General features: G+C 57.6%; 1 protein-coding gene across 12 annotated transcripts in view; it reads left to right on the top strand.

The window, feature by feature from the left end:
- The window catches only part of ABCA2 (ATP binding cassette subfamily A member 2), a 33,230-nt gene that overhangs the window by 5,109 nt on the left and 5,136 nt on the right, over positions 1 to 22,985 (top strand). For 2 of the 12 annotated variants that reach the window (XM_053961748.1, XM_053961746.1), the window contains exons 2-41: positions 1,196 to 1,289; positions 3,565 to 3,676; positions 4,090 to 4,256; positions 4,469 to 4,596; positions 4,765 to 4,869; positions 5,309 to 5,518; positions 5,600 to 5,818; positions 6,444 to 6,778; positions 7,025 to 7,184; positions 7,394 to 7,522; positions 7,799 to 7,966; positions 8,700 to 8,796; positions 9,151 to 9,324; positions 9,405 to 9,507; positions 10,054 to 10,168; positions 10,514 to 10,704; positions 10,927 to 11,077; positions 11,376 to 11,580; positions 12,035 to 12,199; positions 12,490 to 12,673; positions 12,954 to 13,166; positions 13,425 to 13,678; positions 13,759 to 13,941; positions 14,361 to 14,539; positions 14,628 to 14,748; positions 15,468 to 15,755; positions 16,797 to 17,015; positions 17,169 to 17,271; positions 17,602 to 17,927; positions 18,380 to 18,593; positions 18,771 to 18,876; positions 19,174 to 19,285; positions 19,710 to 19,770; positions 20,025 to 20,199; positions 20,285 to 20,400; positions 20,880 to 21,027; positions 21,238 to 21,361; positions 22,177 to 22,309; positions 22,479 to 22,596; positions 22,716 to 22,894. In XM_053961748.1, the coding sequence (XP_053817723.1) occupies positions 1,196 to 1,289; positions 3,565 to 3,676; positions 4,090 to 4,256; positions 4,469 to 4,596; positions 4,765 to 4,869; positions 5,309 to 5,518; positions 5,600 to 5,818; positions 6,444 to 6,778; positions 7,025 to 7,184; positions 7,394 to 7,522; positions 7,799 to 7,966; positions 8,700 to 8,796; positions 9,151 to 9,324; positions 9,405 to 9,507; positions 10,054 to 10,168; positions 10,514 to 10,704; positions 10,927 to 11,077; positions 11,376 to 11,580; positions 12,035 to 12,199; positions 12,490 to 12,673; positions 12,954 to 13,166; positions 13,425 to 13,678; positions 13,759 to 13,941; positions 14,361 to 14,539; positions 14,628 to 14,748; positions 15,468 to 15,755; positions 16,797 to 17,015; positions 17,169 to 17,271; positions 17,602 to 17,927; positions 18,380 to 18,593; positions 18,771 to 18,876; positions 19,174 to 19,285; positions 19,710 to 19,770; positions 20,025 to 20,199; positions 20,285 to 20,400; positions 20,880 to 21,027; positions 21,238 to 21,361; positions 22,177 to 22,309; positions 22,479 to 22,596; positions 22,716 to 22,894 (6,584 nt within the window). Of the gene's footprint in view, positions 1 to 1,195; positions 1,290 to 3,564; positions 3,677 to 4,064; positions 4,257 to 4,468; positions 4,597 to 4,764; positions 4,870 to 5,308; positions 5,519 to 5,599; positions 5,819 to 6,443; positions 6,779 to 7,024; positions 7,185 to 7,393; positions 7,523 to 7,798; positions 7,967 to 8,699; positions 8,797 to 9,150; positions 9,325 to 9,404; positions 9,508 to 10,053; positions 10,169 to 10,513; positions 10,705 to 10,926; positions 11,078 to 11,375; positions 11,581 to 12,034; positions 12,200 to 12,489; positions 12,674 to 12,953; positions 13,167 to 13,424; positions 13,679 to 13,758; positions 13,942 to 14,360; positions 14,540 to 14,627; positions 14,749 to 15,467; positions 15,756 to 16,796; positions 17,016 to 17,168; positions 17,272 to 17,601; positions 17,928 to 18,379; positions 18,594 to 18,770; positions 18,877 to 19,173; positions 19,286 to 19,709; positions 19,771 to 20,024; positions 20,200 to 20,284; positions 20,401 to 20,879; positions 21,028 to 21,237; positions 21,362 to 22,176; positions 22,310 to 22,478; positions 22,597 to 22,715; positions 22,895 to 22,985 lie in introns of those variants that run through there. The other 10 variants (XM_053961758.1, XM_053961751.1, XM_053961753.1 and 7 more) reach the window with 9 other exon arrangements.

Consider the following 22,985-nt stretch of genomic DNA (forward strand, 5'->3'; position numbering starts at 1 on the left):
AGTTGTGCTCGTCCCACAGAAGTAGCACTGTGGCCATTTGCTGGCAGCAACCTGGGTGCAGGGCTCCCTCTGCTCATTGCCATTTGGGGCTGCTCTGACTTTCTTGACAGAGTGTTGACAGCCCCTGCGTGAGGCAGCATGGAGGTAAGGTTGGAGACACAGGGCCTGACCCTGTCGCCTGTTGGCAGCTGCATCCTTCAGATTAAAGTCCATTCTTGCCTCCCCATGAGCTTGCCCATTGGCACTGGTCACTGGGAGGAGGCCAGTGTGGGTTGTGTAGAAAGCACCTTCCTGGTAGTGGAGCTGGGCCCTGCTGTGCCCGTGGGTGGCAGCAGTTTCAGGGTCTCAGCAGCTGCCTTGGGTCTGGTCTGGCCCTGGAGTGAGCCAAAGTTGGCTCATCTCACCCTGTGCCTCAGTTTCTGAGCCTGCAGTGGTTCCCTACTGCTGGGCAGCAGGGCTGTGCCATTTCTGGGCACTCCAGTGCAAAGTGGTAGCAGCTGTGCTGGCAGTGTGCCAGGTGCTTGCTCCTGCCCATAGCTGGAGATACTGATGCCTATCCCCAGGGCCTCTGGGCACAGAGCCTAGCCTGGACTTCTGAGCCACTGTAGCCAGAAATTCCTGGGGATTTGTTGTTATTTACCGTATGCTGTCAGTGGAAATTCCTTGCAGCCAGAGCCTTTTGTGTGGGCATGGAATGGGTACCAGGATGGCCCAGTTGCACCTGGAGCTGGTGCCAGGGCCTGGCTGAACTGAACTCTGCTATTCCACTCAGCTATTGAGCCTTGTGAGATCCAACAGTGGCACAGGTGACAAGGGGACATCATGCTGCTCCAGGCTGTGAGGGCACTAGCCTTCAGAACTTGAGGTCTTCTCCCTGGGCAGCTCCAGCTATGGTGGACCATCGAGGCTGAGCTCAAGCCCCAGCAGCCTGTTTGCACTGCTGGAAGAGGGATCCATCCCCTTTGCATACCCTGCTGTGTCCTGCAGTGCTCTGGACAGGGTGGTGCAGGCAGGAGATTGTGGGATGCCTAGGAACCTGTTTGCTGCTGGCTGAGCTGTGACAGCCTTTTGCAATATGTGGACACAGTGCTGCACTGCACCAATGCCTGGGGGCCCCTGTACTGCCTGTGCTTCTCCCAGGTGGCTGTGTTCTGTCCCTAAGCATCCTGTTCCCTCTGTTCTGTGTCATCCCTAGTGGGTGCTGGCCTTCGAGATCTTCATCCCCCTGGTGCTCTTCTTCATCCTCCTGGGGCTGCGGCAGAAGAAGCCAACCATTCCTGTGAAGGAAGGTGAGTCCCAGCAAGGTGGTGCTTGGGGCACTCCCACACTTGGGGACACCCTGAGGCCCTGGGGAGGTGCTCCAGCCTGAGGGCAGGGGGGACCTAGAGAGGCCTTTTGGGGGACATTGTGCTGGGCAGGAGCTACAGCCAAGGACTGGTGGAAGTAGCAGAGTCTGTCCCAGCCTGGTGAGGCTCCCCTGGGGGTTGCAGCACCAACCAGCCTGTGACTGTCATTGGAAGGGTGAGCTGGATGGTGCTGGAACAGCCACAGTCCTCCTAAGTAGTTGAGGGTCAGCTGGAGTGGCTCTGGGAAGGGCTCCCCAGTGGGGGGGGGGGAAGTGACCTACAGTAAGCCCTACGCCTGGCCCTGGTGTGCTCAGAGGCCTGGCAGGATGATAAATTGATGGGACTGGAGCTGAGGGCTCTGGGAGAATTCCAGCTGGAGCTTTGGCCTGGACTCTGGTGGCTGTGGGCTGTGCAGCTGGGAAGAGGCAGTGGAGTGAACCTGTCAACTCACAAGGGCCCATGGATGCCCACCTTGGTGGGTGCCCTGGTACAGGTGGCACAGCAGGGCCAGGGGAGATGCTGGGCCCTGGAGGTGACCCCATGTGACAATGGTTTGAGCCTGTGTTTCAGTGTGTCCCGGCGAGGGAGAGCCCAGCTGCCAGCACGGTCCGGCTGCGGCAAGGCGCTGCTGGGGTTCCTGCCTTGGCGCTGACATATGCTCTGCATTGTGTGGTTTTTCGTTTGGTTTTTTGTTCGTTTTTGCTCATGTTTTCTTTTTCTTTCCCGCCATCTCCCCTGCCCGCCTGCCCTTCATGCCTCAATTGCATGCGCCAGTCTGTAAGTTGGTGGGACGGGTGGGCGCCTCCCCCCATTCCCTTACCGGTGCTGGCCTCATAGTCTGGGGAGGAAGAGCCTGGTTTAGATAAACTCACTCTGGCCTAATCTATGCCTCTGTAAACCGCTTGCCTTCCTCCACAGCTGGTGAAGATGAGTTTGGGCAGCACAGTATGGCCTCTGCCTGGGGACTGACCAGCCATGATGGTGTACCCCCTTGGTTGATGGTGCTGGGTTCCCCAAATGCTGGGGCCGCTGGTGGCCATGTCCCCAGCCTCCCGGGCTGAATAGGCCTCTCCAGGCCAGGTGGAGGCTTGTCTTACTCCTCCTTCTTGCCTGCCTCCTGGAGAAAAGTCTGCTGGGTCCTGTCACCCATGTGGTTGCCTGTGGTCACCCAGTATTGCCCAGTCACCAAGGGGTTGGGGCTGGCTTCTCACTAGGACCACCACCAGGTCCCACCACCAGGGTCTTGGCCCCTCATGGCTGGGACAAGCTGGAATGTGGCACTAGAGCCTCAAGGCCAGCAAGATGCCATGCACTGACTTTATCACCAAACTGTGGCATGGCCACCAGTGTGGGTTCCACCACCCCAAGAGGCTGCTGGCCTATCCCATGCTGCACCTGTCCCTTGTTCCTGCCAGAAGCCCATCTTCACCAGTGTCCACCAATTGTGGCCTTGTTAACAGCACTGACCTATCTCTAACCACAGGGTCATTGGCAGGGTGGTAAAAGCAGGGTCCCTGACTGGCACAGCCCGATGACAACCTGTGGTTCCCATCGGGCAGTGGCATTCTGGGCTTGTCCTGCCCTGGGGAAGGACATGGGAGGGTCCCAGCAGGAATGATGGCTCAGTGCCAGTGGAGGGGGGAAGGTTTGCCAGCCCTTTGCTGCTTCTTGTTTCTCCCATCTTCCTACTCCGTGTCTCCATTTCCACCTACCTCCAGCTGCTGCACTTTGGGGCAGCTGGGTTGGGGGGAGGTTGGGGGCTCTGGGAGCTGCAGGTGACAAATTATTTTCCCTGTTACATTTTTCCTCCTTTTCCTCTGGAGATACACCACTGCCTTTGAGGCTACTAACAGGAGGGGCCAGGAGCCTGGAGGAGGTTGGTGGCCATTTTGGGGGGAAGTGGCAGAAATTGGCATTGTCGTGGGGCTCAAGGGAGCCATCACCCAGGGAAGAGTGGATGGGGGCAAGAGGGCTGGAGCCAGGGGTGCTGGAGCTGCCTGCAGCCCCACAGAGTCACCAGCCAGGACAGCCCTGGTGGGAAAGCTGCTGACTTTTGACTGCGGCCGCCAGCCTCCCTTGGGCTCACAGACCCCAGCGTGTGCTTTTCTGAACTGAGTGTCTGTTTCTCTGGTGGCCCCTTTCCCCTCCCTGCCTCTTTGCCTCTCCTCCCTGCTGCCTGCACTTTCCTTGGTCTCTTCTGCACTCTTACTGGCTCCAGCTTTCTACACGGCGGCCCCACTCACATCAGCCGGGATCCTGCCAGTCATGCAATCCCTGTGCCCTGACGGCCAGCGTGATGAGTTTGGCTTTCTGCAGTACTCCAACTCCACGTAAGTCTTGCCCTCACCATGCACTTCCTCTCCTACCCCTCATGCTCCCACACAGAACCTGCCCCTTTCCACGCTGACATTGCCACCCTGGGGCTGAGGCAGAAGCTAGCATCCCCCAAAACTGCTTGGGTGCAGACCACCATGTCCTTGGTGCAGGGGACACCTCAATCTGTTCAGCTGTGGGCTCCCAGGAATTCAGTGCTGGGAGGAGGACAGAGGTGACCCTTTGAGACACCTTGAGGTGCTCTCTGAACCCTGGCACACTGGATTCAGTGCGCACGCAAGGGCAGTGGTGCCCCGTTTCAGACAGTACTGCTGTTCCCTGCACCTGAGGGGCGCTTTCCCCCAGAGCTCTGGGGAAAGTGTCCCCATCCCTCTGTCCCTGAAGCCAGGGCGGTGCTGGGCTCTCACAGGGTGACACAGATTCTGGAACACCTCAGCGAGGCAGTAGAGCAAAGCAGCCTCTTCGACCCGCAGCATCCAGGACTGGAGGAGGAGCTGGAGTCACTGCGCCGGCATCTGGAGGCCCTCAGCAGCCCTGAGCCCAGCTCCATGGAGACCCACTTCAGCAGCCAAGCAGGTGTGTTGTGCTCTGCCTGCCCTCACTACCTGTTTGGGCAGGGACAGATAGCGCCAGCTGGCCCAGCTGGCCCGACACCCAGCAAAGTGATGGTGTGTGGCAGTGCCCTGCCACTGTCCTACATCGCTGCATTGGGCAGGGCCAGCTCTGGGGCCATGCCATGTCCCTTATGCTGGTGGGCTGCTCTGACCTCCCACCTTGTTCCTTGGCAGGGTCCAGTTTCACATTGGCGTGGGTGGCCAAAGACCAGGGTGAGCTGCGGCGCTTCTTGATGCAGAACCTCTCCCTCCCCAACAGCACAGCTGAGCTGCTCCTGGGCTCCAGCATTGACCTGCGGGAGGTGGGTGACCTCTGTGCTTTGCAGGGGTCTTTGCTACCCTGTGAATGGCACCGAGCTTGGATTTGTCCTACCCTGCCATCCCATGCCAGGGTCTTGCTGGGCAAGCAGGTGCAGCACTGGTGCTCCACTTTTGGTGCACCTGGCAGTTATGCTCTCATCTTGGTGCAGGTGTACTGGCAGTTTTTTGATTCCTTTCCTTTGGTACCTAATGAGACCCAGGAGCGAGACCTGTGGGATGGGTTTGGCCCCAGCAAGAAGATGACACAGCTGAAGGTAAGGAGTGGCCCTGCATGCAGGGGACATGGTAGGGTAGAGCCCACCCTCTTGTCCCCTCCATATCCCACCCTAGATGATCTGGGGTTGTCTGTCCCAGTAGATGGGCCATGACAGAACATTGTCAGGGGGCAGAGCAGCAGCAGGGATGTCTGGGGTCCATCCTGGTGCTGTCACCAGTTCTCCCAGTTTTATGAGATGCACCAGTACCTATGTCCGGGTTTACCATTGCAGTGGGGGTTGGCGCTGCCTGGGTGGTGGCTGTGGAGGGAACAGGGGAGATTGTTCCCCCCTTGTGTCTGGCATGCAGGGGACCTCTGCTCCCTGCATCTGCACATCCTTTTTCTTCCCCACCCCGTGGAGACCATGGATGCTGTGGGGCTGTTAACGTATGCTTGGGGACGCACAAGGAGGGGACCTGGGGGGAGCCCCCATCAAGCTGTCCCCATTCTTCATCTTGCAGAAGAGTCTACCCAGTGGCTGGAGGAGCCTGCAGGAAGGGCTTGTTCACAGGGTGTTGCAGGACCCATTGGCAGCCCCACACCGTCCAGCACTGCTCCGCATGCTCTCCCAGGCTCTGGGCCTCACCAGCACTGCTGTGGCACCTGCCATCTCTGATAGCCCCCAGGCCATTGTCACCGAGATGGAGGTGAGCACCTCATGGGGCAACCTGGGCTGCTCTGCCAGAGCAGGTACTGCAGCGCTGTGCCTACAACTTCCTCCCCTGTAGAATGTCCTCTTCACCGGGCCAGTGCTGGAGCAGCTGACATGTGAGCAGTACCCAGGGGGACTGCACCACCTCCTGCACGTGTCACCCAGGCAGCAGCCACTGCTGGCAGCATACCGGGCACTGGCCTGCAATGGCAGCCGGACCATCCGCCAGGAGCGCTTTGCCCAGCTGGCCTCTGAGCTCCAGAAGCAGCTGGACACCTCCAAGATAGTCAGCAGGGTGAGAGCGGGGCAGGTGGGGCAGGCTGGTGGCAGGGATGAAACTTGGGAAGGGTTTTCAAACTCAGCTGGTGTTGTGTTGGGATAGGGAACAGTTAAATGGCCTGGCTTCTCCTGGTCAACCCCTTCTCTGACATGAGTACCCCCCCCCCCCCCCCGCCAGCTCCATGGTTAAGATCCCAGGTGGTTTCCCCTCTAGCACTTGCTTGGATGCTGCCTATTGGATGGGACTGGGTGTCCCCAGCATCTTCCTAGGTGTCCCTGCTAGCTTCTCTCCCCAGGACCGGCAAAGCCCTTGCTGGCACAACTCAAGCCTGACTCTGAGGTCGCACTCCTTGTCCCACCCAAGCTCGATGTGTCCTTTGTAGGAACAGAGGACCACCCTTCCTGTTTTGAGTGCTATCTCGTGTCCTCACGCAAGTCCTTGCCAGCATTTTGCCACCATTCTCACTGCCTCATAGCCGCAGATGCACAACGAGTCCAGGGCCCTACCTCGGCACAGCTCCAACCTTTTAACCAAGAAAGTGGAGTTGCTACTGCTTGGGGTCCTTGTTGGTCCCTTCCTAAAGGCAAGCAGACCCTGTTGTCCCAGAAATGAGTAACTCCTTGTCCACACATACTCACAGCTGAAGCTGGAGGAAGTGAACAGCACAGCCACCCAGCACCGCCTCCGTGCCCTCCTCGAGGACTTGGTGGAGATGGAGAAGGTTCTCCAGGACATGAACATCCTCTCAGCACTGGCTAAGCTGCTGCCCAGGGGAGCCTGTGCCAGCAAAGCTGTGCCACCTACGGCCAACAGCACCAGCTGGGCCAGCACCAATGCCACGGCTGGCAATGCCACTGCAGAGGAGGAAGAGGGCACTGGGGAGAGCCCATCTGGCACTGACAACCCCCAGGGGCAGTTCTCAGCATTCGTGCAGCTCTGGGCAGGGCTGCAGCCCATCCTCTGCGGCAACAACCGGTAGGAGCACTGGGGGATGGCTCCAGGTTCTCCCTGTGCAGGCCAGTGGTGTCACCCCTTGCTGAGCAGGCAGGATGGGTGGTGTACCGCAGCCTTGTCCTACAGCCAAGGATGCTCTCTGTCTTGGGCAGCACCACGCAGGCACTGGAGTCAGTTTGAAGGCCTGTCATGGGCAAGGGTGGGGGCTGCCTGCAGCAAGGGGTGCTGAGCCTGAAGCAGAATAGAAAGCCTGAACTCCCTTTGCAGGACCATTGAGCCTGAGGCACTGAAACAGGGCAACATGAGCTCGCTGGGCTTCACCAGCAAGGAGCAGCGAAACTTGGGCCTCCTTGTGCATCTGATGACCAGCAACCCCAAAATCCTGTATGCACCTGTGGGCACCGAAGTTGACAAGGTCATCCTGAAGGTGAGGATGCATAGGTTGGGACCCCTGTCCTCCTTCTCCCACCATCCTGCTCTGCAGATGGGCTGTGCGGCAGGGAAGAGGTTGACTGCCAGACACAGAGTTCCCACAGGCAGTGGGAAGTGGGCGGTTATCTCCATGACTGCTAGTCATCCCAGAGAGTAGGAAGCTCCTGCCTCTGCCTGCTGTATGACTTTCTGCTTGGCCCCCAGGCCAACGAGACCTTTGCCTTTGTGGGCAACGTCACCCACTACGCCAAGGCATGGCTGAACATCTCCCCTGAGATCCGAGCCTACCTGGAGGAGGGCAGGCTGCAGAGACGCATCCACTGGCTCCAGCAGGTAGGACAGTGTGGTGAGGATGAGCCTGCCTGGGATTTAATGCCCTGGCGGTGGAGAAGGGGTTGTCCTCCCCCCAGATACCCTGTAACTTCTTCATGGGGTACTCCCTGGTATCCACCTTCTCTTGTGGAGACTAGTCTGGATCCCTGCACAGTGTGCACACTGTTCCTCATCAGCTCAGGAGGAGCTTTGGGTCCTACCTGTGTCCGGGGGACAGTGACCTGAGAGGCAGGGCATACCCCAACTTCTCCCTGCATGTCTTCCTCTCTGTCTCAGTTGACCGCTGACCTCCACAAGCACCCAGAGATCCTGAATGTCTCTGACAGTGATGTTCTCCACAACTTTCTCAATGGCAACTTCTCCCTGCCCAATGCCAGCATCCTGCTCCAGCAGCTGGATACCATTGACAATGCTGCCTGCGGCTGGGTCCGCTTCATGGCCAAGGTGAGGTGGAACACACCTGTGGGAAGGTTGAACCACCAGCAGCCAGGCTCTGCTGGGCTGAAGAGGGTCAGATCCACTGAGACCTTTTTAAGAGCGTGGGACAGGAGCCCTGGGGAAGGTGGTGGCTCCTGCAGTGTCCAGAGCTTTGGGGTAGATGTCTAGGGTGGAGGTGCTCACACACTGTTGACTTCAGGGGCTGGGGTTGGCTTTGGGTGGCACATGCTGTACTATCTGCAGGCTCTGTGTGCTGGACCCATCCAGGGTGGTGGGATCTCACTAGCCTGCTGGAGCATGTCCAGAGAAGGGCAGTGGAGCCAGGGAAGGTTTTGGAGCACAAGTCTGATGAGGAGGAACTGAGAGCTGGGGGAACTCAGCCTGGAGAAAAGGAAGCTCAGGAGGGACCTTCTAAGTCTCTGCAATTACCTAGAAGGGTGTTGCAGCCAGGTGGGGGTTGGTCTTTTCTCCCAAGTGACAGGACAACAGGAAACAGCCTAAAGTTGTAGCAGGGGAGGTTTAGATTGGATTTTACAGAAAATTTCTTCACTGAAAGAGTGGTCAGCACTGGAACAGTCTGTCTGGGGCAGTGGTACTACCCCTGTGTTCAAAAAATGTGTGAATTTGACACCTGGTGGGCATGGTTTAATGCTGGGCTTGATAGTGTTTGGGTTAATGGACTTAATGATCTTGGAGGGCTTTTCCAATCTTAGTGATTCTATGATTCTCTTGCCACTAGGTCAGTGTGGACATCTTCAAAGGCTTCCCGGATGAGGAGAGCATTGTCAACTACACGCTGAACCAAGCCTATCAGGACAATGTCACGGTCTTTGCCAGTATGTCCCTGGGAACCAGCTGTTCTCAGGGGTCCCTGAAATTTTGCCCTTCTCCAGCTGTGCCCTGGAGCCACAGGCTTCAGGATGTGGGTCCCTTGGTGCACGTGCTGGGTGGATGAGGGGGCTGAGTATCTCGTGGTGCCCATCCTCTGACCTGTGCTGCTGTCCTGGCTCTCCCACTGACGCAGCCTGCTGCTGTGTGCCTTCGCATCCCATGGGGGTCTCACATTCCCGGCTGTCCCACCATTCTCATCCATGGCAACCTCACGGTGCCCTCCCCATCCCTGCCTGTTGCTGTGGACCAGCTGATGTGGCTGGCCCCTGTGGACTCCCTGCTTCTTCTGCTGCCCACAGGCGTCATCTTCCAGACTAACAGGGATGGCTCATTGCCTCCCCATGTCACGTACAAGATCCGTCAGAATTCCAGCTTCACAGAGAAGACCAACGAGATCCGGCGGGCATACTGGCGGCCTGGCCCCAACACCGGCGGCCGCTTCTACTTCCTCTACGGCTTTGTCTGGATTCAGGGTAAGTGTCAGCTCCCTGCCACAGCTGCCCATGGTCCTGGCCCCTCTGCGCTCAGCCTGGCCTCTCCTTCTCTTCCGCAGACATGATGGAGCGCGCCCTCATCAACACATTTGTTGGCCACGATGTGGTAGAGCCTGGCAACTATGTACAGATGTTCCCGTACCCATGTTATACCCGAGATGAGTAAGTAACACTCACCTACAGGATCTTCCTCCTTCCACTTTGCAGGCCAGGATACTTTAGCTGGGAAAAGGGAACAAGTTTGGGGGCCAGAATGAGATTGGTGATCCGGGGAGTGATGAGCAGCCAGTTAAGTCCAATTCCTTGGGCTACCAGGCTCAGGAAGGCAGGGGAAAGTAAAGGAATGGCACATGGATCTGTTGGTGGTTATGGATTACAGTAGTCTGGAGGCAGCACCTGTAGAAGTCCCAGAGCCACCAATACTCCTGGGCAGGAGGTTGGAGAGGGCCCCATCCACACCAGGCTAGGCAGGGCCCTAGGCGGAGCCCGTGGCTGCTACTTGCCTGCAAAGGCCTGCCAGCCACGACACTGGATTGTCTGTGGACTCACTGGAGAAGTTCTTTTAGGCACTAAGGAGGAGCTGGGTTAGAGACTGGTTATCCCTGAGCAGTGAGAGAGCCCCTCCAAGGTCCCTTGCCCCAGAGTGTCTGCAGGTCTCTGTGGCAGTGCCACCATCAGGTTCTCCCCTCTCTTCCTCTACCCCATCAGCTTTCTCTTTGTCATCGAGCACATGATGCCCCTCTGCATGGTGATCTCCTGGGTCTATTCAGTGGCCATGATGATCCAGCACATCGTGACAGAGAAGGAGCATCGCCTGAAAGAGGTAGGGATGGCAGAAGAGATTCTTGGGGAGGAGTGGGCATATCTGCGCCCTACATTCTGTGCTGTGTCCCTGGTCACCTTCCTTGTATTTCTGGGTTACATGAACTAGGGCAGATGGAGATCCCAAATCCCTGGGCAGAGCTGGTCCTTCTGAGTGTCCCCAGCATGAGATGGGGGCCAGTACTGGAGGGAGCTGAGCTCCTTGGTATCCCAGTAGAGGGTGCTGTGTCCTGCCCACTCCCAGCAGCTCCCTTGGTGCTACCCCTTGCCCTCCCAGCCCAGTGAGAATGGAAGCAGGGGTGCACAGGGTTGGGAACAGTCCTGCTGAGTAGTTTCGGCCTCACAGGTGATGAAGATGATGGGCCTGAACAATGCGGTGCACTGGGTGGCTTGGTTCATCACTGGCTTTGTCCAGCTCTCCATCTCGGTCACAGCACTCACTGCCATTCTCAAGTACGGCAAGGTCCTGATGCATAGCGACGTCCTCATCATATGGCTCTTCCTTGCCATCTATGCTGTGGCCACCATCATGTTCTGGTGAGCTGCCTGGTCTGTGCTGGGCAGTAAAGGGGTATGGGCAGTGCCATGGAGCAAGGGTGCTGGGAGCTATGTGGGCAAGGGACAGTGGAGGGGCACAAGTCCCTCCAAGCAGCTGATTTGGGGAGCCAATTTATTGCCTCAACACCACCAAAACCAAATGGTGGAAATGGGGGAAGTCCTGGTGGGGTGGGATCCAAGGAGATGCTGTCCTCCCTGCAGCTTTCTGGTGTCAGTGCTCTACTCCAAGGCCAAGCTGGCCTCTGCCTGTGGTGGCATCATCTACTTCCTCAGCTACGTGCCCTACATGTATGTGGCCATCCGGGAGGAAGTGGCCCATGACAAGATCACGGCCTTCGAGAAGTGCATTGCGGTGAGTTGGCTGCAGCAGCTGGGGACACACTTAGTCCCAGATTTGCCTCAGGTACCTCATGTCCAGTACAAAGGCACCAAGCTGTCACCAAGCCCTGGGTAAGCTATTGCCTGTATGAACCAACTCCCTGTGGGGCTTTGGAGGTATCTCCTGAAGGTTTGGTGCCTCTCAGGGCCCGGAGCATTTCCATGGGGCTGGGTGGGGCAGCACTAGGTAGGAATCCACCCCAACCTGTTTTTCTGGAGCTGGCCTGCGGTTCCTGCTGACCTCCCATTCCCTTCTCTCCACCTCTTCGCAGTCCCTCATGTCCACCACGGCATTTGGGTTGGGCTCCAAGTACTTTGCGCTGTATGAGGTGGCTGGCGTGGGTATCCAGTGGCACACCTTCAGCCAGTCACCCGTGGAAGGAGATGACTTCAACCTCCTGTTGTCCATGATGATGCTGGTTGTGGATGCCATGGTGTATGGGGTGCTCACATGGTACATCGAGGCCGTGCACCCGGGTACGTGTGGGCAGAGGGGCATGAGGGCACCCCAGACCTTACAGGAGCCTGTTTGCTGGGGGACACCTGCCCACGTGTCCTTATCTGCTGGTGTCAGCCAGGTATCTCAATTCAGGGGCCGGTGGTAGCAAAGCCAGATGTCCCACAGCTGAGATACCAATCCCCCTTATCCTCCCCTTGTGGAAGCATCTCAGTTACTCCCTGTTTTTTTCATTGTAAAGCTGAAGCATGAGCCAACCCAACCTGAACCCAAAGGAATTTGTTTCCTGGCACAGCCCACAGCTGCCCTGAACCCAGCTGGCTGGAGTGTTCACAGCCCGCACCCTGCAGTGGTGACCTGACCTGGGAAAACCCTGAAGCCTGTGCCCATACCAATTTCTGACCCAGTCCTCAGCAGCTTCTGCATGGCCCTGAGTGTAGGGTTGGCCCTGACTCCCTGGGGCTGTGGTTGCAGGCATGTTCGGCCTGCCACGGCCCTGGTACTTCCCTTTCCAGAAGTCTTATTGGCTGGGCAATGGACGCGTGGAGACCTGGGAGTGGACCTGGCCATGGTCACGCAACACCCGCCTTAGCATCATGGAGGAGGATCAGGCCTGTGCCATGGAAAGCCGGAGGCTGGGTGAGAGCAGCTGGGGGGGCAGTGGGTGACACAGGGTGGCCCTGGCTCTGCTTGCCTTGGCCATGGACCCCTGTGCTCTTGTCAGGGCAGGATGCTGGGCCAAGCACTGTGGCCTCTGGGAGCTGCCACTGTGCGTGGGAGGGGGAAAATTGGCGAGAAGCAGAGGGAAAGGGACTGCAAGCCAGCATAGCCACCATGGGATAGAGGCGGGTTGATTCATTCCCAGGGAACCCCACTCAAAACCTGGCTTCCCTGCCCTCCCCTGGTTCCTCACCATCCTACTGTCACAGCAGAGGAGACAAGGGGCATCGAGGAGGAGCCAACCCACCTCCCCTTGGTCGTCTGCATTGACAAGCTCACCAAAGTCTACAAGACAGACAAGAAGCTGGCGTTAAACAAGCTGAGCCTCAACCTCTACGAGAACCAGGTCGTGTCCTTCCTGGGGCACAATGGTGCAGGCAAGACCACCACCATGTGAGTGCCTGTCCAGGCAGACAGCGACCATGTTCCTCTGGCCAGCTGCAGGGGCTTTGGGATGTGTCTGCAGGGCCCTGTGACAGCTGGTACCATGCCCAGAGTGCAGCAGTGTGGATGTGGGGCTGGTACAAACATGGGACAGGAGTAGGCTCGTGGCCCTGTGCTGATAATGCTCTGCCTGGGGCCCAGCAGATGCTCCCAGAGGTGGTGGTTGGGATTGGGGCCAGACTGAGGAATATGAGCTCCCTCACACTGTTGCCTTTCTCCATCCATCCAGGTCCATCCTCACTGGCTTGTTCCCTCCAACATCGGGCTCTGCTACCATCTATGGCCATGATATCCGTACAGAGATGGACAAGATCCGGAAGAACCTGGGCATGTGTCCCCAGCATAACGTGCTCTTTGACAGGCTGACAGTGGAGGAGCATCTCTGGTTCTACTCGCAGCTCAAGAGCATGGCAGAGGAGGAGATCCGCAAGGAGATGGACAAGTAGGCACCCTCCAGCTCCTTTGTCTTCATCCATGCCTTTGGCATGAGTGAGTCTCCTTCCTGCTGGCTGTGCTATGGGGGGCGATCTGGTGGCAGAGGTGTCCCCTGGAGCAGCTCCACCAAGTGTTTTCCCACCCTTGGGGTGTCAGGCTGTGGAAGTGAGCAGAAGAGTCCCGTAGCCTGACTGCAGCTGGGCAATCCCAGCAGCCGAAGGCTGCAGATACCATGTGGGGAATAGGCTTTACATATTCCCCACAGGTGCTGGGCACCAGTACAGCCCCCCAAGCATTCCTGGTGCTTCTGCCCTGTCCCCAGGATGATTGAGGACCTGGAACTCTCCAACAAACGGCACTGCCAGGTGCAGACTCTCTCAGGTGGCATGAAGAGGAAGCTGTCGGTGGCCATTGCCTTTGTGGGTGGGTCGCGGGCTGTTATCTTGGATGAGCCCACAGCTGGTGTGGACCCATATGCCCGAAGGGCCATCTGGGACCTCATCCTCAAGTACAAGCCAGGTGAGCAGAGCTGGAAAGAGCCTAGTATGCTCCTCTGTGGCAGCCACGGCCCCTCTGCTGAGGCTTTGTGCTGCCATCAGGGAGGACCATCTTGCTCTCCACACACCACATGGATGAGGCTGACCTGCTGGGGGACCGCATCGCCATCATCTCCCATGGCAAGCTCAAGTGTTGTGGTTCCCCACTGTTCCTCAAGAGCACCTATGGTGACGGCTACAAGCTGACAGTGGTGAAGAAGCAGTCGGACACCAGGAATGGCACAGGTCTTGGGAGCAGTGGGACCCTTTGTTAAAGGAGTAGATGGCACCAGCCCTTCTTCAGCCTAGCAAAGGAGAGGTCAATGCCCAAGTACTCCCATCCTGAGTCTCCTTAGGCCATGTGGAGGGCAGAGGGGATGGGGCAGGGGTGTAGGACGTCCCATTGCTCAGCCTTAATTTTTCCCAGCTGGGTCCTTGGCCAGACCTTACACAGTGGCATTTTTCTCTGGGTGCTGGTTCTGTCAAGCCTGTGGGTTGCCCTGTGGATTGAGATGTCCAGTGTGGGCCACATTGCAGAAGACCATCCCCAGGCCAGTCAGGGTGACCAGGAAGCCCCTATGGCACTGGGGAGTAGGGGAAATGTGGGGGGTCTTGGAGGGAGACCAGGTGTGAACTGACCAATGGCTACTGTCTCTCTGCTCCAGAGCCAGGCCACAGCCCCTTGAGCCACTCCTCTGTCAGCCCCTGCTCTGAGCCTCGTGTCTCCCAGTTCATCAAGAAGTATGTGGCCTCCTGCCTCCTCATCTCAGACACCAACACAGAGCTCTCCTACATCCTGCCCAGTGAGGCTGTCAAGAAGGGCTGCTTTGAGAGGCTCTTCCAGGTACCTGCAGGGGCTGGCAGAGTGGGCAGGCAGGGGGCTGTGGCACTGTGGACATCTGCCCTCCTCACACAGCACTTTGCTCCCACAGCACTTGGAGCAGAACCTGGAAGAGCTGGACCTCACCAGTTTTGGGCTGATGGACACCACACTGGAGGAGGTCTTCCTGAAGGTGTCTGAGGAGGACCAGTCTCTGGAGAACAGTGACGTGGGTACGGGTGCTTTGGGGGGCACAAGGTGTTGCTGGGCTAGTGAAGGGCTGTGTGATCTTGCTGGGCTTGGTGTCTGCAGGAGTCTCCTGTCCCAGGAGATTTCCAGCAGAGCCCATCCCAGCCAAAGGCAGACAGCCTCTGCTCCACTCTGGCTTTACTCTCACCTGGAATAGTGGCTAGCTCTGGTGTCTTCAGAGGTCTCTGGAGGACACCACAGAGATGCTCCGAGGGCTGAAGCACCTATGCCATGGAGCCAGGCTGGGAGAGCTGTGGGTGTTGACCTGGAGAAGAGAAGGCTCCAGGGAGACCTTATGGCACCTTCTAGTGCCTAAAGGGGGCTTGAAAAAATGAGAGGGGGATTTTAAATGGGCAGATAGTGTTAAAACAAGGGGGAAATGGTTTTAAACTAAAAGAGGAAAAGTTTAGATTAGATGTTAGAAGGAAATTCTCCCCTGTGAGGATGGTGAGGTTCTAGCACAGGTCATGCAGAGGGGCTGTGGGTGCACCATCCCTGGAAGTGTTCAAGGCCAGGTTGGATGGGGCTTGGAGCAACTTGGTCTAGTGAAAGGTCTCCCTGCACTCGGCAGGGGGCTGGAATGAGATGGGGTCCCTTCCAACCCAAACCAGTCTGTGATTCTGTGATATGATCCATCCCCATCTGGTGCCATGCTGCAATGTAGAGTAGCATGACTGGTGGCAACCCACATTTTTTCTTCCAGACATGAAGGAGTCCAAGGATGCCCTGCAGCCACCTGCCTCTGAGCTGGGCCCAAAGTCTGAAGCCAACGGGGAGCCTCTGGCCGAAGCGGCCGTGCCAGAGAAGCCCGAGGTGGAGCTCAGCAACCTGGTGACCTGCTCCAAGCTGGCGCAGTCGCAGGCATCCCTGCGCTCAGTGTCCTCGGTGGGCTCCGTGCGTGGCGATGAAGGTGGGGCTTATTCTGAATTCTTTGGGGATTACGCGCCCCTGTTCGATAACCGGCAGGACCCTGATAACATCAGTCTGCAAGGTTGGTGCTACTGGTGCCTGGCCAGTGGCAGGGGCTGGGGAAGGCACTTAGCTGGGACATGGAGGGTTCACCCAGGGTGGGCAGAGCTGGCCCGGTCCCTCAGGGTATCTGGTTGTGACTGAGATAGGTGGCTGTGACTGCTGGGATGAGAGCCCATGGGGGAGGGGGCTAATGGGGCATCCAGCAACACAGCACCCAGAGAGCCACAGCCTGGGTGGAAGGGCTGGGAACAGGCTCTTTCCACGAGTTTGCACCCCATGCTGGTAGGCTGTGCATGAGGGTCTCATGCCAAGGTGTGGAGTCAGTGAGAGCAGCCAGTGTTGGCTCTGCCTCTGCCTCCTGTGGGTCTCCAGTGCCACCTTGCAGACTTGCCCCACTAACATGGCCTCTTCCCACACTGTCACCAGTTGGGTTTCTCCTCTTGGTCCTTGGGCACAGAATCACCTTCCAGGTGATGGCTTCACCTGTCATACCCTGTCCCAGGTGCAAGGTTCTCCCCGCCTGGATGCTGGGATTGCTGCATAGAGAGGGTGCAGGCACCTGCCTCGAGGTTATTGCTGTAGTCAGAGATCCTGTTCTGGATTATCTCACAACTCTTGTGACTAATTTAGGGATGTGCCACCTCTTCCCCCCCACCAGGGCTGTGGGAGGCAGAGCTGGGACAGTGCTGTGACAGAGCTCCCACTGTCTCACTGGGACTCCCACCTGTGTCTTGTCCCCTGTTCCTGACTGTGCTGACCCCCCACCAGCTGGCAGAGCTGATGGGAAAATGGAGGGATCCTAGAAAAAGCACCAAATTAGGTTGTTTTTTTTATAAACTATTGTCTAAATTTTCCTTTTGGGGCCAAGAGGAACCTGCCAGCCAGATACCATGCTTCTGCCTGCACTGCTGCTGTGGCTCGGTGTGGTACACTTGGGGTTGGGTGCTGCTCTTACCTTTGGGGTGGCTGAGCTGGTCTGGGTGTCTGGCTCAGCTTCCTGGGAGCCCAGGCAGGTGTGGGAACAACTGTGCCAGAGGGCTGATGTCCCTTTCCCTCCCAGAGCAAGAAGCAGAGGTGGAAGCAGAGGATCGTGACCTGGCAGGTCGGGGAAGCTTCAAGCTGGAAGGTTCGTGGCTGAAGCTGCGCCAGTTCCATGGTCTGATCATCAAACGCTTCCACTGCGCCAAGCGCAACACCAAGGCCCTCTTCTCGCAGATCCTCCTGCCTGCCTTTTTCGTCTGCGTGGCCATGACTGTGGCGCTCTCCGTGCCCGAAATAGGTGCATGCAGGCCACCTACCTACCTGCATGCTGGGCGGCCTGTTCTTCCTCTCCCAGTGTGGCCACTGGCTGCAGGAGGACAAGGCCAAGACAGTCTCCCTTATGTGCAGTGGTGCTGTGGGTACGAGCAGATTTCTGTCCTTGTTCCCACAGGTGACCTGCCACCCCTCATCCTCTCGCCATCCCAATACCACAACTACACTCAGCCCAAGGGCAACTTCATTCCTTACGCCAACGAGGAGCGGCATGACTACCGGTGAGAGCTGCCACTGCTGGTGACCAGCACCCTGTGCCCAAGGCCCATCCGTGGGACTGTAAGGGGGGCAAGTGGGGAGGGCAGCCCACAGTAGGCCTAGTGCCAGGGCTGGCTCAGGCTTGGCTGGTGCCATATCCCCTGATAGAAAGTAAGCTCTGTCCCGGCCAGGGTGTCTCTGGGAGATGTGTGAGCCCTGACACTGTGACTAGCAGCTCAGTGTATGAGGCACGGGCTGTGTGTGCCCATGATAAGTGCCAAGGCCTCAGGGAGGTCCTGGAAGAAGATAGCCATAGTGCTGAGATCTGTGTCTCCTACTCCTTGCTCCTGCAGCATTAGGCTGTCTCCTGATGCCAGCCCTCAGCAGCTGGTGAACACTTTCCATCTGCCCTCTGGTGTGGGGGCCACCTGCGTGCTCAAGACACCCTTTAACAACACACTGGACCAGCCCATGCAGACCCTCAACCTCAATAGCAATGAGTCCAAAATGCTGGCAGCCAAGTACTTCGATGCCATGTGCATCGACTCCTTCACCCAGGGCCTTCCGCTTTCCAACTTCGTGCCACCACCTCCCTCCCCGGCTCCTTCTGACTACCCCATGTCAGTGGATGACGACCTGCTCCATGCCTGGAACTCCACAACCTTCTCCACTGTTAAAGGTATTACCTATGCTGGGTGCTCTTGTGTCTGGAATTTGTCTCCAGCAGGGAGGTGATGCATCTCCTCACAGAAGCAGCTCCAGGGACCCCTGGGAGTACCTGTGGTCTGGCCTGGCAACACAGCAGAGCTTTGTAGGGCAGAACTTGTGGCTTTGGTCCTGGAACACTGTCCCCATTGAGCCCCAGCCATGCCAGTAGAGCCCCTTGAATGGTGACACTGTCACAAAGCCCTGTGGCCAGCCTTGCGTCACCTTTGCTGGATGTGGTCCCCAGCCCTTTCTTTCTCCAGCCACGCCTCATGGCCCACCTCTGAATCTCTGTCCCCCCAAACCTTTTTGCGTGTCCATCTCTTGGTCACCAGGACCCTACCTGCCCAGCTGCCTGACTCATGCTGTCTCTAGCAGCTGGAGCAGGCAGGAGCCTGGCTGTGAGTCATCCCTTCTGCTCCTCAGGGACCGTGACCTCAGCCCCTGCCCTGCCCCGCATTATCCATGAGCCCATCAAGTGCACGTGCTCCATGCAGGGGACCGGCTTCTCATGCCCTAGTGGCGTGGGGGGCCATCCCCCACAGATGAAGGTGGTGACAGGGGACATCCTGACAGACATCACAGGGCGCAACGTCTCTGAGTATCTGCTCTACACCTCGGACCGCTTCCGGCTGCACAGGCAAGAGGGGAGGCTGGGAGGGTCTGTCCTGCACCATAGAGCAGGGGTGAGAACCAGGGGTCTGGGGACACCTGCCTCAGGGTGCTGGCTGGAGTCAGCAACATGCTCAAGCATGGTTCTACCCCTGGAGGTGGGGGATAGCAGTTGCAGCTTCCTCAGCAGTGCCTTGTTCCACAGGTATGGGGCGCTCACGTTTGGAAACGTGCAGAAATCCATCCCGGCGTCCTTTGGAGCCAGGGCTCCCGCCACAGTGCGCAAGATTGCTGTGCGGAGAACGGCCCAGGTGGGACAGCATTGCACCTCAGGGCAGGGGAGATAGGTGGGGAGGAAAGGGAGCAGCAAGGACCCCTGGGACTGCTCTTCTGCATTGCTCTCCAAGTGCTTTGGGAGGCTCCAGCCACAGGGGAGTGGTCAGCCGGTCTGGCCCAGCACAGTCAGCAATGGCCTATTCTCCCTATAGCCTTGAGCACAGGATGCCTGCCCTGTGGGTGGCTGTCCATCCCATCCTAGCCCTCTCTCTCAGTACATCTTTGGGCCCAGCTCTCTTGCCATCTCCCACTGTTCCTCTCTCCTCCTCCAGGTCTTCTACAACAACAAGGGCTACCACAGCATGCCCACTTACCTCAATGCCCTCAATAACGCCATCCTGAGAGCCAACCTGCCCAAGAGCAAGGGCAACCCTGCTGCCTATGGTGAGGATCTGCAGGTGTTTGGGGGCAGGAGCATGTCAGGAACAGCATTAGGGTATGATCCAACCAGGCTCCAAAGTGCAGTGTCCACCTTGGGCCAAGCAGGCTTGTGTCCAGCTGGAACAGGGGTTCACACACCTCAGCTCTGAGATATGAGAGCTGGGATGAGCTCTTTGCAAGGCCTGGGCTGGAATGTCCCAAAGCGCTGCCTGAAAGTGCCTGGGCTTGTGACATGTGTAGGGGTGCTCTCCAGTGAGGGGAGGGCTTGGCCTTGAGGAGCTGAGTTGCTTCAGAGGGCCCAGCTCCTCTTGAGCTTCAGGTTGGAAACCCATCCTGCTCACAGCCAGGACCAGGCAGACTGGGAACAGGGGTCTGTGTCCCAAGCCAGTTTTCATGCTTCCATGTTTCTTCTTGGTCGTTGTTGCAGGCATCACAGTCACCAATCACCCCATGAACAAAACGAGTGCCAGCCTGTCCCTGGATTACCTGTAGGTCCAAGGAGAGGGTCTGAGGGAGGGTGGCTGTCCCATGGGAGGTAGGGGGCTTTTTACTGGTGGTTGCATGGGAAGGCCGAGGCTTCTGCTCCACAGGCTGCATGGTGGGGAGGGACAGGGTGGCTGTGATGTGGGGGTCCCTGTGCCATGCCCTGATCTGTGCAGTGACTGTCCCACACCAGGGTGGGTGGCCCTTCCCCAGGCAACTGAGGGTGATGGAGTCCATGCTCTCCTTGCTCCCCATCCAGCCTGCAAGGCACAGATGTGGTGATTGCCATCTTCATCATTGTGGCCATGTCCTTCGTCCCAGCCAGCTTTGTGGTATTCCTGGTGGCCGAAAAGGCCACCAAGGCCAAACACCTGCAGTTTGTGAGCGGCTGTGACCCCGTCATCTACTGGTTGGCCAACTACATGTGGGACATGGTAAGCAGGACATGTGGCCCCACTGGGCAAGCCTCTGGGGCTTTGCCAGGGAGTGGGCAGTCACCGAAGTTTCTGTCTTCTTCAGCTAAACTACCTGGTGCCAGCCACGTGCTGCATCATCATCCTGTTTGTGTTTGACCTCCCAGCATATACCTCTCCCACCAACTTCCCTGCTGTCCTCTCCCTCTTCCTGCTCTATGGGTATGTTGCTCAGAGGGGGGTGGTCAGGAGGCATCAGGGATGCCTCCAGAGTCTTATGGGGTCTTATGGTTTTAAACTAAAAGATAGCCATTTAGACCAGATATTAAGAAGAAATTTTTCATAATGGGGGTGGTGAGGCCCTGGCACAGATTGCCCAGAGAAGCTGTGGCTGCCCCATTCGTGGAAGAGTTCAAGGCCAGGTTGGACAGCTTGGAGCACTAGTGGAAGGTGTCCCTGCCCATGGCCAGGGACTGGATTACATGACCTTGAAAGGTCTTCTCCAGTCCAAACCATTCTGTGATGTTCTGCAGCCCCCATAGCTGGCTGGAGTGCAGTGGCTGTGAGGGCTGGGGTGGGAGAGCTTGGGAACAGCAGGATGGAAATGGGCAGTGCCCATTTGGGAGGGGCCCCCATTTGCCCAAGGCTGGGGGCCCCTCTGCTGCCACACTGACGTGTGCTGCTTCTTCGCACCTCCCCAGCTGGTCCATCACCCCTATCATGTACCCGGCCTCCTTCTGGTTTGAGGTGCCCAGCTCTGCTTACGTCTTCCTCATAGTCATCAACCTCTTCATTGGCATCACAGCCACTGTCGCCACGTTCCTGCTGCAGCTCTTTGAGCACGACAAGGTATGGCATTCACAGTTCTGCTGAGGGCCACCAGGAAGGGTGACGCTGCCATCTGTTTGTGGGGCGGCTCAGGCTGGGAGGGACCTCAGGAAGTTTCTGTTTCCAGCAGGATCAGCCATGAGACCTGACTGGGCTGGATCCTGGGGATTCCTGATCCTACCACTCCCTTAGGGTTGTGTGATGGTTATGTTCTCTCTGCTGTCCCCACAGGACCTGAAGGTGGTGAACAGCTACCTGAAGAGCTGCTTCCTTGTGTTCCCTAACTACAACCTGGGCCACGGCCTGATGGAGATGGCCTACAATGAATACATCAATGAGTACTATGCCAAAATTGGTATGGCCTCTTGTTCTCTCCTTCCCTTGTGCCAGGGCATGTGGAGCTGGAGGGGACTATGATGCTGGCACATCCCCTCTGTCTGCCCCATGGAAGTGTTCTGAGGCCCAGAGCAAAAAGCCAAGGGGGTGGACTAGATGGGGCACAGAAGAAGACATGGCTGAGGGTCAGCTGCGGCATGGTGCCAGCATTGCTGAAAGTGGTTCCTTGGGCCATCCCAATTAGCAGCCCCATTGGGAGAAGATGGTGTGAGGCCTGACAGGCGTGTGGTTCTGCTGCTGCTGCACACTGCCTGTGGTGGGCCATGGTGAGGCTGTGGTGGATCTTAGTGGCGGCATAGCGTAGCTGTGGTGGGCCATGGTGGGCCTGTGCTGTGACAGGAGGGATGGGGGCTGCAGGGACTCTACTTACAGACAGGGTTTCTTGGGGGCTGCACTGCCCAACCAACACAAGCCTTTTGCCACTTACAGCTTCATCCTGGCCCCAGAAGCTCCCCTGCTCTCTGTTTTTTTGAGCAGCTTCTGTACATAATCCAGGTGCTGCTGGCATTGTGAGGAACAGTTTTGGGTCAGGCTTTGACCAGTCCCTCTGATTCCACTCTCAGTTGGGTTGATTCATCCTACTGAGGTTGAAAACTTGCCAGATAATTTCCACAGCACCCATGCTCTGAGAGGGCATTGTTGTGGTCAGCCCAGGCAGCTGTGGTGGGTGAGCATGGGAGCGGTGTCATTGTTATGGGTTAACTCAGGAGGGACAACCAAGCTGTCTCCATGGGAAGGTGTCCCCAGCTGCTCTCTGCTCTTCCTCCTATTCAGGGCAATTTGATAAAATGAAATCACCCTTCGAATGGGACATTGTGACACGGGGGCTTGTTGCCATGACAATTGAAGGCTTTGTTGGCTTCTTCATCACCATCATGTGCCAATACAATTTCTTCCGGAAGCCCCAGTGAGTGTGGCACAGGGCAGGGATGTTGGGGTAAAGATTTGCCATTGGGACACTTGAGCTTCAGGCTGCCCTTCTGACAGTTTTGAGTGGGAGCTGCCCAGTTCTGTCAGGGGTGCAGCTCCTGGTCCCACATTCCGACATTCCCTCCTGCCTCTGCCCCCTCCCACAGGCGCCTGCCTGTCTCCACCAAACCCATTGAGGATGACATTGATGTAGCCAATGAGAGGCACCGGGTCCTGCGTGGTGACGCCGACAATGACATGCTAAAGATTGAGAACCTCACGAAGGTGGGGGCTGCAACAGGCTGCAAGGGGACTCCAGGGACCAGCCCAGCCCAGGGATGTGGGTGGGGCAGTGGGTCCAGGTGGCTTCTGGTGGGCTGAGTCCCCATCCCCTTCCCTGCCAGGTGTACAAGTCCCGCAAGATTGGGCGCATCCTGGCTGTGGACCGGCTGTGTGTGGGTGTGCGCCCCGGGGAGTGCTTTGGGCTGCTGGGTGTCAACGGTGCGGGCAAGACCACAACATTCAAGATGCTGACAGGGGATGAGAGCACCACGGGTGGTGAGGCCTTCATTAATGGACACAGGTAAGGGGAGCCTGGGGGCTGCTTGCTTTCCTGGGGATGGGATGGGGTCTGCTTGGAGGGCTCCCAGGATAAAGCAGCATGAGTGAGCTTG

The sequence above is a fragment of the Vidua chalybeata genome, chromosome 21, assembly GCF_026979565.1.
Source record: "Vidua chalybeata isolate OUT-0048 chromosome 21, bVidCha1 merged haplotype, whole genome shotgun sequence".
In the NCBI taxonomy this organism is placed as follows: Eukaryota; Metazoa; Chordata; class Aves; order Passeriformes; family Viduidae; genus Vidua; species Vidua chalybeata.